Source organism: Stegastes partitus, unplaced genomic scaffold (assembly GCF_000690725.1).
Source record: "Stegastes partitus isolate 25-593 unplaced genomic scaffold, Stegastes_partitus-1.0.2 Scaffold1423, whole genome shotgun sequence".
Lineage (NCBI taxonomy): Eukaryota > Metazoa > Chordata > Actinopteri > Pomacentridae > Stegastes > Stegastes partitus.
In genome coordinates, this window is record NW_007579154.1 from 96,403 (window position 1) to 111,561 (window position 15,159).

Here is a 15,159-nt window from a genome sequence, read left to right on the forward strand (position 1 = left end):
GCCTCTGAGGCGTAGTCGTCTGTGCGTCAGGTCCAAGGCCGTGTTCCACATAGAAACATGGGATCTAAAATGAAAACCCTCCCGTGAGGACCGGTGCTAGAAATCTGTCTCAGATTACCGTTCATGTGACAGTAATTAGAATCAGTGAGGGAATCCATTAATCCAATTTAATCAGTTTGACAATGTGATATGAGAGACTTGAATAGATTTGAGTTTTTTATGAAAGTGTTCTCTGGAAAAATAAAGCCTGCATTATTTGCTGACGTTTTCTGCACAATGTAATTATAATACAGGTTACATCAGTCCCACTTTTAGATTGGTGATGATGAAGAGATGAAATTCACTGTACTTACACTTAAGCCCCAAATTATTCATACCCATGATACATTTTAATCCACAGTGATTTTTTTTTATTCGATCAATAGGTTTCCTCTGTCTGGAAATGACTAATAAATTGTGTTAGAGATGTTAACGATAACTTTCAACTACTTCATGTTGTTAATACATATTTTGTGCTGTGTTTATAATTATTCGTTCTCTTTCCTCAGTAATCTATGACAAAGCATTTCATTGCTAGCTTTTTTTCATGTCTCCACTGGGATTTGGTTCCACTCCTCTTGGTGATGATCTTCAGGTCTTTGAGGTTGGAGGCTTCTTTACCATTAGGTCAGGACTCTGGCTGAACTGCTGAGTCAGCTCTTCTCAGTTTATACTGTATTAGAAATCTCACAAACATAGAAAAATGATTCATTCAGGTTCATTTAAAACAGGATAGAAGCTACATTTTGTCAAAACTTTGCAGTGATTTTATTAGATATGATTTTTTTTTGTACATGGGATTTTTAATAAAAATGTAAAAACATAAAGCAGATAATCCATCCATTATCTATACACCACTTAATCCTCACCAGGGTCGTGGGGGGCTGGAGTCTATCCCAGCTGACTCAGGGTGAAGGCAGGGGACACCCTGGACAGGTCACCAGTCTATCACAGGGCCACACTTAGAGACAGACAACCAAGCACACTCACATTCACACCTACAGACAATTTAGGATCACCGATTAACCTCAACATGTTTTTTTGGTGTGTGGGAGGAAGCCAGAGAACCCGGAGAGAACCCACACTGCACGGGGAGAACATGCAAACAGAAAGATTCCGGTGCCCCCACCGGGACACAAACCGGCGACCTTCTTGCTGCGAGGCAACAGTGCTACCAACTGCGCCACCCTGCAGCCCTTAAAGCAGAAAATAGTTCTTATTATTGCCATAGCTAACACAAAGTAATTTGAAGACGAAACTCTTTGGTCAAATTAAAATATACTGTCAATCTGAAAACCGCACGACCTCAGATTCAGAGATACTTGCTGACTTAGTTTGTGTTGTCATTTTTAGCTTCTGTCTGTCTCCTGTTTGATAAAAGTGTGAACATGGACAAAAGCTTTGGAAATGCTACATTATGACACAAATCTGTGTGTTTTCCTTTGTCAGGTGCCTGCAGAGCTTTGTAAAGCGGCTTTAGGCGTGATGCAGCAACACCTTCAGTAATTAAAAAAGCTGCAAATGCAGTGCCACAGCTGTTAATGAAAGCAGGCATGAATGGACATGACCCAATACCTTGTGAATGAACATCAGCCTGGTCATCTACCTACACATGTTCACATATAAGCATGAACGCAAACAGACACACATACATGCGCACTGCAAGATATGGCCAGATGGTGTAATCCTTTAGTTTTCCCCGTGTTTCATATTTTTTTCCCCTCCTGTGTTGGGATTATGCTGTTGTCCAATCGGATTTCGGCCCACTCTCCAGCGATGATGTGAGATGAATGGCAGGCAGGTTGAGTGGGTGAAGCAGGCATGCAGTAGACACACTGTAGTTTGGCGTGTACAGCATTCAGTTCTGGCTGTAAGTGCTCCTTAACCACCAAAAAACTGCTGTGGAACCAGGCCACTGACCATCACTGTCCAGGTAAGAGACAAGACACGTCAGGTATGTTGGGAAATGTGAGAGGAGCGATTCGGACATGGCCAAGGTGTCCATGTTTAGAGGAAACAAACATGAGCGTGAGGATTACAGCGAGAAACTAAATAGCTTTCTTAAATTCTCTAAAAGCTGATGTAGAGTATAAGCCTTTATTTTGATATGCGGACTAGATGCATTTTATTGTTTCTTGGTATTATGTTTTGTCATTATGATAAGTGGGAGACGGAGTTGTGATGTCAGGCTAAATTAGATTTAAAACCATGTATAACATAATGTTATGGCTGTTGCGTACATACATAAGTAATTTTAGAAGAAAAATTACAGACATTTAAATGCTATCTGCTTTTTTTTTTTTCAAATACCTTGATCTTCAAAAAAACAAAAGACAACCTTCATTGATTTGGCCTTGATCTGTGTATATACTTTCTGACCTGTAAATGCAGTTGTATTTCACTTTTACCTGAGACAGAAATAGTTTCGATATTGGAAACCCACTTTTGTCTAAATATGTGATGGTTGTTGACTTGCTTTGATTGTGCAGCTTGTTCACTATTCTGAACAGAGGCCCAGTATTCATTTGTACCAAAAAATATCAGATATATATCGCCTGCTAAAAGAGTTTGGACACAAACTCCTGATAAATTTGCATCTCCAGGTTATTTCCACTTAATGCTTAGGAGATGTTGCAAATGTTTATCCACTTTGAGAGGGTCTCAGATTGTGTTCCTGTCTTGATTTGTCGTCACTCCTGTATGTTTATCTCAGTCAGATCATACTTTAATTTGCCATCATCGTGCCTTGTGTGTGTGTGTTTGTTTTGATACTTTAAAGGTTTGCATTTCGGGTGTCAAAACCTGAATAGCAGCTTATTTTGACTTCCAGCAGAGGAGGTGTGTACAGTGTGTCCAAGCCCAGCCACTTACAGTCATATGTAGTCTAATTTCACGCTTACTTAGCTGTTTTAGCACTCGAGTGGCAGATTAGCGAACGTGCCCGGCCTCATATGGAAGAAAGCGTGTGAGCTGATTAAGCGCAGATGCACATTTATTAAGTCGAGAGAACGACAAAGTGTGTGTGTGTGATTAGTTCACGTACTGTATGTGTGTTTGCAGTCATGGGTGTGTATATGACGGTTCATAATGCACACGACAGTGTCTCTGCACAAAGTTGTGTTATAGAAGCATTCACACCGCCATTGAAGACTGAACTTTTGTGTTGCTTGTGAAAGACCATTTTTGCTGCTTTCTGTGCTTTTGCTGCTCCTTGGAACAACTTCACCAGGGTTGGAGGTTTTCATCTGAGTTCTAGAACTATATACAGTCGATAACAGAAGTGAGTTCAAACCTGTGCAATATCTCTGAAATGATTCAAAACTGGATCACCTCTGAATAGTTGCATTACTTCTGAGTTGAATGACTAACGGGGCTGCAAGGTGGCGCAGTTGGTGGTACTGTTGCCTCGCAGCAAGAAGGTCACCGATTCGCGTCCCAGTGGGGACACCAGGATCTTTCTGCGTGGAGTTTGCATGTTCTCCCCGTGCAGCGTGGGTTCTCTCTGGGTTCTCTGACTTCCTCCCACTAGTCCAAAAACATGTTGAGGTTAATTGGTGATTCTAAATTGTCCGTAGGTGTGAATGTGAGTGTGCTTGGTTGTCTGTCTCTAAGTGTAGCCCTGTGATAAACCGGTGACCTGTCCAGGGTGTCCCCTGCCTTCACCCTGAGTCAGCTGGGATAGACTCCAGCCCCCCATGACCCTAGTGAGGATTAAGCGGTATGTAGATAATGGATGGATGGATGAATGACTAACAGTTTAGATCGACTATAATAAAAATACAGGCCATACAGTCAGAGCTCACTGCAACTACAATCACTATATCTGTCATCACTGAGATTCAAATCTTTTATTTTTTCAATGTTTTGGATGTCCAACCTTAACTTTTTAAGACAGATTTAATCCTACTGACCATGGAGGATACCAGGGTTGTACTGCATTGCTCTGCTTTTCTATTTTAAATATACCAAAGGTGTTCTATTCCATTTAAGTTGGCTGACATACTTGTCAAGTCATACTGCTCTTTTTTAGAAACTGATTTTGGCAGTACTCTTTGAATTGTTACCATGTTTGAATATACCTCATCTGCCAAGTTTCTGCAGACTGAGAGTCATCAGTTATTTTGGTATATCGACAGCCTTGGCACTCATGCACATGCTCAGATCATCACACTCCCACCTCCTTTCTTGACTGTCAGGACTATGCATTCATCAGTTTTTCAGAGGTATATTGTGAAAGTTGTGCACTTTCCATGGCGTTATTTTAGGGCGACGGTCAATGTAGCTCTGATTAGTGGTAGTGTGTTGTATATTTCTCCTGATTACTGCTAGAAATGTGTGTTTTCATGGATTTTGAGTTGGTCACTGATCTTCCTGTATCCTTTGCCATCATCACAACCAAGGTCCAAACCTGAGGAAGTTCTGGTGTTTACAGGTCATTTTACAACCATGTGTCATTGATCACAGATGTATTCACTGTTGTTGGATTGGGTTTGGGAATATTGCACTTTGCTGTACTGTAAGAGACCCTGGCTAACAAGTGCCACCAAATAGATTTAGTGTGACTGAGTCTTATCTGTCCGTCTGCCCCTGTAGGTCAGTGCATCCTGTGTATGGTGGATGTGGTGCCGGTGAAGAACGAGGATGGCGTGGTGATCATGTTTATCCTCAACTTCGAGGTCATGACTGACGAGACACTTCGAGACCACAAACAGGATCTGAACCACCGCCTGCCCACCTGGCTCGTTACAGGTAGCTACCAGCTAACCATGTTTTAATGATGTTTGCTCATGTTTCATCTTCTCCAGGGTGTTTCAGCAGCAACTGTTGCAAAGAGGACGAAAACATTTGCTCACGCTTTTTTATCCGAGTCCAGGTTTTCCATCTATTATGTCCTAATCTTCCACACCCACAAGTTTAATTTAATTATGTTTTCTAATTGGCTTAGTGAAGTATGACTACAGTATATGCCATTAGTATACCTAATTAACACTTTCTTTTGGAAAACTCAATAAATGCTTTTCTGCTCATTTACGTTACACTTTGACTACCGTAAATTCCAGACTATAAGCCGCTACTTTTTTCACACGCTTTGAACACTGCGGCTTAAACAATGATGCGGCTAATTTATGGATTTTTACGAAGAGAGACTGAGGAAGTGTGTGACGAAGTAACTCTGAGGCTGTTCAATTCCACGCTGAAGAAGACAACTTTAGTGGTTTTAGTGCAGGAGGAAGATGAAGATAGAGATCAATGACTTTTCTTGGTCAGCTACTGTATTTTTATTTTTTTAACCAGCCATGTTACAGGCACTGTTCGGAGAAAAGCATTTACGTATTTGTATATGGTATTGGTACATAGTTTAAATTATGAGATGAGACATACGCCTTTATTTATGGAGAGGTTCACAGTGTTGTCAGCAGCAGTACACACAGAAATACACACATAATAGATGAACAATGTACAAAAGTTTAAAAAATCTTTCTGTGTAAATATCTCATGTTACAACTTGGACACCTGCAGCTTATAGACAAGTGCGGCCTATATATGTATGAAACTTGTTTTCTTTTTAAAATTAGTGGCTGCGGCTTATTATTCGGTTGAGCTCAATCGTCCAGAATTTACGGTAGCTGCAGTGATCCTGTGACAATCACTTTAGTTCACCTTGATTGTTTGTTCACTCCATTTTGCAGGAAGGCCAGGTGGTCCTGATCTTTGTTAGGTGCTTTTATTTTTGTAAATTCTGGGTATTCATGTTGACCAAATTGTTTTTTTCATAAACTGTGAACGTAATGTTCCCGAGGGATAACCGAGGGGAAAATCATCTGAAGTAGGGCACACTAATGTTTGGAATCAAATGTTTCTCTTATTCATATTCTTTTTTTTGTTGTTTTTTTTTTTTAACTTTGTGGCTAAAACTAAATTCCAATCAATTTCGCCGTCCCAGATTGTGGTAGATTGTTTTTGAAGCTGTATTTTAAAAGCTGATCCACTTCAAATCTCCTTCTCTCCTCGCATGACCTCCATCACCTACAATGTCCTCAGATTTTCTGTCTTTCTTTCCTACTGCAATTCTCATTCGCGCCACAGTTCAATGTAGTTAATCTCAACTCTCACTGTGTAGGTTAAGAGCCTTATCCTGCGCCTTCTCTCTTCCTCTCTACCAGGTCGTCCACGAGGCTTCAAGTTGCGTCTTCCCCTGCTGCGCTCCTTGTCCAACAGTAAAGCGTCCCTGGACGACGCAGAGGCCGGTCACATCCCCATCGCTACACCGCTGCCGCTGCATCCAGACCACCCCAGTCACGAGTCCTTAGGCCTGGGGGAGTTCCTGCCCCTTCCCCCCTTAGCACCGGACCACCAGGAGCAACTCAGCGGAAGCAGGTAGATGCTTCAGGGTTAAGACATGAATCAGCAAAGGTTTATTTTCTGATGATGTGGAACATATTTTGTACTCATGAATGGTTTTATATAAAAGCTATATACACAGATATTAGAGCATGCTGCAGAAAAGCAACTTTCTCATGGGATTCTTACCGACAAACATCAGGCCAGAATCAAGTTCAAGGAATGTTTGTTTGGCTTTGGTGTGTAATCTTTTTCATGAAACTCATATTTGGCACCTTTTTTTTTTATTTTAGGCGTTTTAATTTTAACTTTCAGAGTTGACTTTTTGTTAAGAGGTGAAATCCTATCATATGAGAAACACCAAATGATCTCATAAGGCCATCATTTTAGTGTAATTATTTTCTTACTTGATGGACATCCTTATGTTCCTTATCCTCCTACAGTGAAGTCAAAGGTCGTTGTTGGTAAAAATCTAAAAATAAATTGTGTCCTTGTGTTCTGCTCCGGTGCCGTGCAGTTTGGCAGATACTTGCTTTCATGTTGCTTTAACCTGAATTAGCCAGTTCATTGATGACAACCTATGAATACCCATAATCTCCCTTTGTGTTTCCTAGGTCGGCTCTACAGAGTTGGCCAGAAGACCGCCAGGAAGACCAGCGCACCTTACTGTGCTCGGAGCCTCCCGTCCCCCATCATCCAGTGGCTCATCACGGCTCCCACCTGGTGGGTCCTCTCACCCAGTCTTCACCTTGCGTAGCACCCCACCACCGCCTCAGCCTCAACCCAGACGGCTCGGCCTCTAACTGCTCCCTGTCACATAGCCGCTCGCGGGAAAGCTTCCACAGCATGCGGCGCGCCTCCTCTGTAGACGAAATCGAGGCCATGAGGCCCGATTGGGACCGAAAGAACCGGAGAGCGAGTGTCCGGCCGGCCAGCAGCAGCACTGGTGAGACAGAGGAACTGGACAAACAGAGGACTTGTTGTAATATCCCATTTGTTGTCTTACCTCTCTGTTGCATTGTTTGCGTTTGCAGGTGCGGTAAACAGCAAGTCAAACATACTGAACTCCACGTCAGACTCTGACCTCATGAGGTACCGCACAATTTCCAAAATCCCTCAGATCACCCTCAACTTTGTGGATTTCAAACCCGACCCACTCATCGCCCTGCCCTCTGGGGAGATGGACATCATCGCTCCATGCAAACTTATTGACCGGACACACAACGTCACCGAGAAAGTCACGCAGGTAGGACACAGTCTGTGTGTGCAGTGGATGATGTGCAGTGACGGAGGAAAGTTGGTGCTTGTGTTGTTTTTGTGGCATTTTGCCAGTCTGAAGCAATCTGGGCTGCTGACACATTTTGACTTCAGCAGAAGTGTTCGTGCCCAGTTCCCTCCTCTGTTTAACTTGGAAGTTTCCGCTTGCTCTAAGTCTTTCTGGGTATATAATGTTTGTAACACCACCTCAAGTGAATGAGAATGAGATTGATTGTGCTCTGATGAGAGGATGATGAAAGGTGTTGTGGCGGCACTCCAATTACTGGTAATTGACTAAGAGAGTAATGGAGAAAGGACGTATGGGACATCTTGTGAGGCAGCGCTTTAATTTCCTAAGTCCCTCACAAGTTTGTGTTCTGGAGCTCCCATTTCCCACCACAGTCAGAACAGCAGTCACTTTCCTTCTTCTCTCACAGACTGCAGTCTCATCACCTCGCTCGCCTCAATTACTCTCAGAAAAGCTTCTACCTCTTTCTGTAGATGTTTTGTCTGAAGATCTGTCGACTCCTCATTACACAACATTGTGTAGAAATCCCGTTCTTATCGCCGGTTCCACATGAGTTGCATGATACAGAATGTACAGCATTTGATTTACATCCTGAGTTGTCTCAGTGAGTGGAATTTTTGTATTGAAAATTGATTTGTGTCTGGATGTTTTCTCATTCCATCTGCCAAAAAAAGCTTCTATCAGTGTAATTCAATTGAGGAGGCACAGCAGAGGCAATCATATGGAACTTCTGGAGAGGAAGAAAGTCTGCTTTGATCTCATTTCATTTAACAAAGGAGCTTGTTCTGTTGCACAAGACGCTGCTGCATTTAACAGACAAGTAAAAGACTCACTCAAGATCATACAACCTCTTTTTGGGTGTTGTTGTCAGAGGAGAACTTTAATGAGGCAAACAGTCACACAAACAAGGCAAGTTTTCTTGTCTACTTTGTAGGAAGTTAAGTATCAGGCCTTTTTTTTAATCAGGGGAAGATGTCTTCTCGAGGAGCAGGTTAATTAGGATGTTCCATCACAGATCATTATTCCTCCTTGTTTCAGGGTGCGCTGAGAGTCTTTGAAATGTTGTAGTGGAATAAGGGGTGCAAAAAGGAATGTCTTTAGCCCGTAGAAGGAGGTCAAAATGGTTTGTGTGTGTCAGATTTTTATAATGAGACATGTAGAATGAAGTGATTTTTATTAAATATCATGATTATAAGGATTGGATTTGGTAAAGTCTTCCAATGAAACCACACGATTGCTTCAAGGACTGTCAGCAAGTTGATGATTCTTTCTGTGTTTGTAGTTTCTGGCTCTGATAAATGGTTTAATTTATTCATGTAAAAAAATTAAAAAATGAAGATAACATGCCCTTAAAATACACCGGTGGGATTTGGAGCTCACGCCTCTAAACCATGTAGAACTCATAGGACTGTGATGAGCAGCAGGGAAGAACATGTAGCGAGGAATGTGCCATGAAAACTTCCAGCAATCTGACAGAGATCACTCGTCCTTTAAAGAGTGACACTTTGAAGCAATCCATCATAAATCTTTCATGTAATTAAAAAAATAGTGGTAATTCTGTGTCTCTCTTTTGTCAAATAAAATGTTTTTCAAATATTTCAGGTTTGTAGTTTCTTTAAGCTGTGGTAGGCAGTTATTATTTGGTGACAATGGCCAAACATTCCATAATTATCTTTTGGCATGTTGTAACTCAAGTGATCTAGGAGGAAACTACATGTCTGTACTTCCTGTTTGCTCCATTTTCAGGCTTTAGAAAAGCTTGCCAGTGATGGGAGACTTTGACCAATCACGTGTCTTTTCACCCAGATGGGGTCAGATAGTATAAAGCAACAGAGTTGGCAGCAAGAGGAGGACGAGGTTGTGCAGTGGCACAAATCCAGGTTGTGAATGCCGTGTGGAGCCAACGGTGAATGTTGATTTGTGCTGTGGCTATTTTTGTTCACTTGAACCATGTGCATATGTGCGTGCTCATCTGGTGGGAGGGGCTTAGGACGGAAAGATTAGAGCATTTTATGTTTGTTTGTTTGTTTGTTTTACTGCAGCTTTAACTAGCTGAAAATATAAAACCTTCATAATGTTTTTTGGTTGTTTTTTTTTTGCCGAAGTTTTTCAATTTGATAGCATGAACACGTCACAATGCACTGACAATCTTAACTCACAGATTTTATTCTCAGATGCTATGTTTACTGGACTGGTTTTTAACTGGAATCTAATTGGAAAAGAAAAATCTACACTGCTAAGTCACCCTCAGTGGTGTTTTGTGATTTAATTTAAGACATAATGGACATATTTTTTATAGTTTTATTTTTTGGGGGGATGCCGGAAATATAATCAAAAGTTATTTTGTTTGCATTCAAGCTTCAACATGGAGGCCAGTGAAGTTCTTAAATCCCAAGTTGTCAATCTGGTGTTTTTGCCTCATTGTCATGTTTGGAAGCCCATGCTGAGTAATATGAACAAAGAGCTGAAAAGATTAAGTTAAGCTCCCTGCTAGGACTGTAGTCTGTGTGGAATTACTAAAAAGGAATATGAATGATCCTTTCTTTCATATTGTGTGAGTGAGACATTGTGCTCTCTTTTCTTTTCTAGTAAGAATGGGAACATCAACAAAGAATAATCCAAAGTTGATGATGCAATACAATATAAACCTAATGCAATCAGGCTACACAGTGTGGAAGGTGCAGCTGGCAAGGTCACAACATCACCCTCAGTGGCTCTGTGTGTGTGTGTGTGTGTGTGTGTGTGGGTGTGTGTGTGTATGCATACACGTGCATTAACCAATGCTGCATACTGTAGTTGTGTTACAGTGCAGATGGAGGAAACAGCACCAGCTGTGTCTCCAAATGCCGTGGACCGCTATTTATAGAGAGCTATTAGGAAGAATGGAAAAACATAAAACGGGTTTTGTTTTCGCTGCATATATCGGACATCTAATTAATATGTAACCACTCTTTTGGAGCATTTGACTGAGGACGTTTAAAGTAGAAAAACAGCAGTGGGTACTGGGAAAGAAAAATACATCCCTGAACCCAATATAACATCCCAGCAGCAGAGTGTTTTCTTAGTGTCTGATGTTAAGTCTCATAAGTTCCCTAAAGAACTGCCTCCACCTGCCCTCTGACCTGCCTGTGGAGTCCAAGAGTCTGCTGCTATTCACAAGACTAAGGCGGCTGATTTCACTGAACACTTAGCCTTCATCTACAGACAGAAAATAATCAGCTAAATCTACAACTGAGCTCTGCGCTTCAACTTAAACCCTTCCTACTCTTTGATCTTCGTGGCCAATGCCTGAGAGCAACTGCTCAGTAGGGACCGATAAGGCAAAAAAAAAAAAAAAAAGAGCACCTGCATTACCAGCTGAGGCCTGAAGATGGCAGCACCACATCAAGTAGTGTGATGACAGGCCTCATCAATCCCTCACCGGGGCACAGAAGAAGATGTTGAAAGGCAAACAAGGCTGAATAATTTACGTGTTCCATAAAACATCTGACACCCTGAACAAGAGCACATGCGGATATCCCCCCTCGTTTGGAATGACCCCCTTTTCCTGCTCTCTGTTGGTTTTTGGCTCTTGTGCGTCTTTGTGACCGAGCTGTTTGCACTCTGTCTGGCTCATGAATGCTCACTTCTGCTGCTCTGTGCACATGGAGATGGCTGGAATGAATATTATGCAACTTGCTTTAAATGTAAATGTCTATTCTTAGATTGCATTATAGCTAAGTGCTGCTTTTGCAAACAACCATGAAAAACCTTTTTTTCTTGGAGTTTCGCCTCCGTGTGAACTTGAGTGCAGGTGAGCTATGATTGACGTCCACTAAGGGAGGCTGGATACGTGGATGAATAGGAGGGAGATCTTGACATAATGCCCAGAAACAGGAGGTCTTATTTAGTGTTTGGAGAAGCTAGAAGGGCTTAGCAGATCACTGAACAGTGCAGAAAAAAAAAACTGGGATCATGGCTCAGTGCACTCTTAGACACACACACACACACACACACTTCAGTGTCACTTCTAGCTTCTATGACTATGTTCATGTTCTATATAGGAAGATGCTCTATTAGCTATGGATGTACACACTCCCCCAGCACAGCACTCCTGACACACACCCAGCTCCATACATGGCATTCCTACAGACACGTGAACGCCCACTATAAGCACCCACACACACACACACACACACACACACACACACAGTAGGATAAACTCACTCACAACACCCTGACGCTCTCTTGTACTCAGAGCCCTACACCCACGCTGCCTCTTTACTCAAGCAGCCTGTCACATCCAACTCCACAGTGGGATCCAATGGAGCAATGGATGGCACATACCGCGCCGGGCAGCAAAGTGGTAGGAACTGTCTGCGTCTCCTGAAAATCTCACAGATAGAAGGAAAACAACTTGTGTTGGAAATCTGAGGTTTGGTGCATGTTGTTGTTGAATTTAAAACATTAGGAAGGCCTGTGCATCCAGTGCCAGAATGTTGATTCTGCTGGCTTTTTTTTTTTTTTTTTCCAGTTTCCAATGTAGAGTGTTGAAACACAAAAAACAACAATAGTGTCGTTTTTGCTTTTACCTCATAGCAGAAGTTGTAACTCAGTCTCAAAGTCATGCAAAGTCATGACTGTTCTTGTTTTCAGCAGGTCTGGGGATAAGCAGCGACGTGTAAATGAATTACTGCAAGCTGATTAACGGAAACACTGACTGACCGAGAGAGATTTTTATTTTTTTTAGGTGTACAGTGTGCACTCTAATAGTGTGTCATAAATCACTTGTTATTTACTGCATAGTGGGCTACATTTACTGTTTTCCATTTTATTTGAGTGTCACTTTATTTGTGATGTAGCGCCCTGAACAATTACACAATGGAACAAAAAAGTGTGTCCATGGCACGTCCCCTACTTTCAACTCCCAAAAATTATGTTTCCGCACGACTGAACTGCATTCTCATTTACATTTTAAAAGTTTTTTTTTCTTTACAAAATCGAAGACTGATGGGTAGTAGGAAATGCTTCCAGGATCAAAGAGCCACAAAGTCAATGTTGGCAAAATGTTGTTGAGGTGGAAGTCAGAACTTTCCCCCAGGATGGTGGGGTTCATGTCCCTTTGTTTTTACTCACTGATTGGTTAAATTTAGCAAAATATCACACTTTAAGTTAAAATACAACCTTTTCACAACATGTTTGAAGCTACGTTACGGACTGATTGTGGATTGTGGGGTTAAGGCCAGTGAAATCCTCCTTCACATTAACTCATTAGCCATTTTGGGTAATAGTCTCTGCAAGTTGTTTAGCAAAAAAAAAAAAGATCAGGACAAAAAAATGAGATGACAGTCTCCCAAGTTGAATGCTGAGCACCCTGGTGGAGAAACTGTTAATAGGGTGACAAAAAAAACATAGTTGTAATTAAAATGATTTACTGGGTTAGTTTTTCTGAGCCAGTCTCTCCTCTCCCTGCCGAGACACGACAACTTTGGCTCAAACAGTTTTACTCCAGTATATTTCATTAAGACAAACGCCCACATAAATCATCTACAAATACTTATTTTGTTGGTGTTAATGGTTTAAAATAAATTATATTCTATTTATATTCTGCATCACCACGACTATTTTCTGAATTCTGAGCTGTGCGTATATAGGCTATTCATACAGAGTAATGAGCTTATCAAACAACACTTACAGACTTACATTACAGACTTACATATTTCTTTAATGAGCTGACTTTACAGGGAATGCATCTCTGTGGAGTCAGGAGTGTGTCACGTCTTCCCTGTACTGTACTTTGTGTGCTTATATATGCATCCTCTGCTGTGACCCGAAAGTGCATCGTATAGGAATTTGTGGATATGTCTTTCATATCTTTCTACTGTACAGTGTGCAGAATGGGGAAGCTACACATTCAGCAAACTCTGAATAAATATTTCTGCATTTTATATGCTGCCTCTGTAATGTGGTGAACATGAAAGCATTACTGATAATAATCTTATTCTGTAGCACAATTGGCTTTTTGTTTAGTGATGTTGTCAGTGAAATTCAACGGCAATAGAGGTCGATAGAAGTGGCACGACAACGCTGTTAAAAGCATGCATTAATGACATATTCTCTGTTCCTTGTGTTTCTATGGTGTCCTACATGCCACTTCATAGATCCTACTTTCTTCCACAGCCTTTAATAAACTGTAGACAGGTTATCACTATTTTAGAATCTGCTTTGTCGCATGTTGTCGTCGGATTCAAAATTTCCAGTAAAGTGACGGCCGCTCAAACTTTATGTCAGCCCACTTAGTTGATATTGTTCAGTGAGTAGGAGGCTTGTGCTATAAAAACAAGTGCAATCTCAAAGTAAAACCTTAATTATGCATCAGGGAAATCTGCTGCAAACTTAAAGCCATGTTTTGTTAGAAGATTAAAAGTGCAACAGAGACTTTGATCAGGGTTCATTTTTTTTTCCCCCCCTGCATGCAACTGCTTCATTCACGTTTGTTAGTGCACAGTACAGAGAAGCTGCTGTGGCTGCAGAGCCCATTATTCCAGTAATTGAATTCCCTGCTAGTCAAAGTCTGATGATACATATTTGCATAGGGTCATGAGTATGCATGAGCTCTCTAAATAGTGTATGACGTGAATGATTCAAAAGCAGGTATTTTTAGCCAGTGCCACATGTTTTTTGCTGAAAAAGCGCCGAGGGGGCAGGCTCTAATGTGACACTGCAGTTGTTTTGGTGAGAGATGCACCTCTGGCAAAGTCCCACATCAGGGCTCTGTCCGTTAAATAGGACAGAAATTAGCAGAAATGAGTGCCTTCATAGTCTGTGAAATGAACAGTGTTACTCGGCCTACCTGGAGGAGAGTGCTTTATCTGGCCCTGTGTGGTTATAAGACATCTGCGGGTGTTAATTGTTCATAATTGTTTGTTCATGCTTCCAATTCGAACAACAAAGTGATACCCATAATAACTCCGATATGCATTCTTCATGTGTGAAGTGTGTGAAGCATCTGAGCCACTGGATGTGAAACTTGAATTTTAAACCAGATGTGTATTATATTAGGTACTTTGAACATCTGACTGTGATCTTGCAAACACATTATACGCTTCATTTGTCATTGAAGAGGCATTACTTCTGCACTAAAAAGACAAATAAATTGCATCTTTGTAGTTTCAACCACATTCGATGGCTAAAGTGAAAATGTTCCCTGTTTGCGATCCGCATCTTTACGGCATTTAAGGTAGGCGTGCATTCAAATTGCCTTCTTCCTTCTTAATTTGGGTTATTTTTATCACTGGGGAGCAGTTTCCAGTGTGACAACATGCTAATACTTTGGTGAGAAATGCACATGTCGTGGAGTGCTGGTGTCTGGCTCTGTCAGTTAAATGGGCTGGAATAGAGTCTGGAAGCATGTGACGCACTCAACCTGCAGGACTGTAATTTAGCGGCCCGCTCCGTGGCTCTGCCTCACTACCTCTAAACTGATTGAGTGCTTCCTCCATGTGAGCTCAGTG

The 15,159-nt window shown here is 41.5% G+C and overlaps 1 protein-coding gene across 1 annotated transcript; it reads left to right on the forward strand.

Annotated features, from left to right (window-relative positions):
* Positions 1–2,027: 2,027 nt before the first annotated feature.
* Positions 2,028–7,627, forward strand: LOC103370431 (potassium voltage-gated channel subfamily H member 2-like; the record flags this gene model as incomplete). Its single annotated transcript, XM_008299485.1, has 5 exons — positions 2,028–2,067; positions 4,633–4,788; positions 6,204–6,417; positions 6,996–7,327; positions 7,416–7,627. Coding segments are annotated over exons 1-5 (954 nt in total), but the record flags the coding sequence as incomplete, so codon positions are not given.
* Between the last annotated feature and the right edge of the window lie 7,532 nt (positions 7,628–15,159).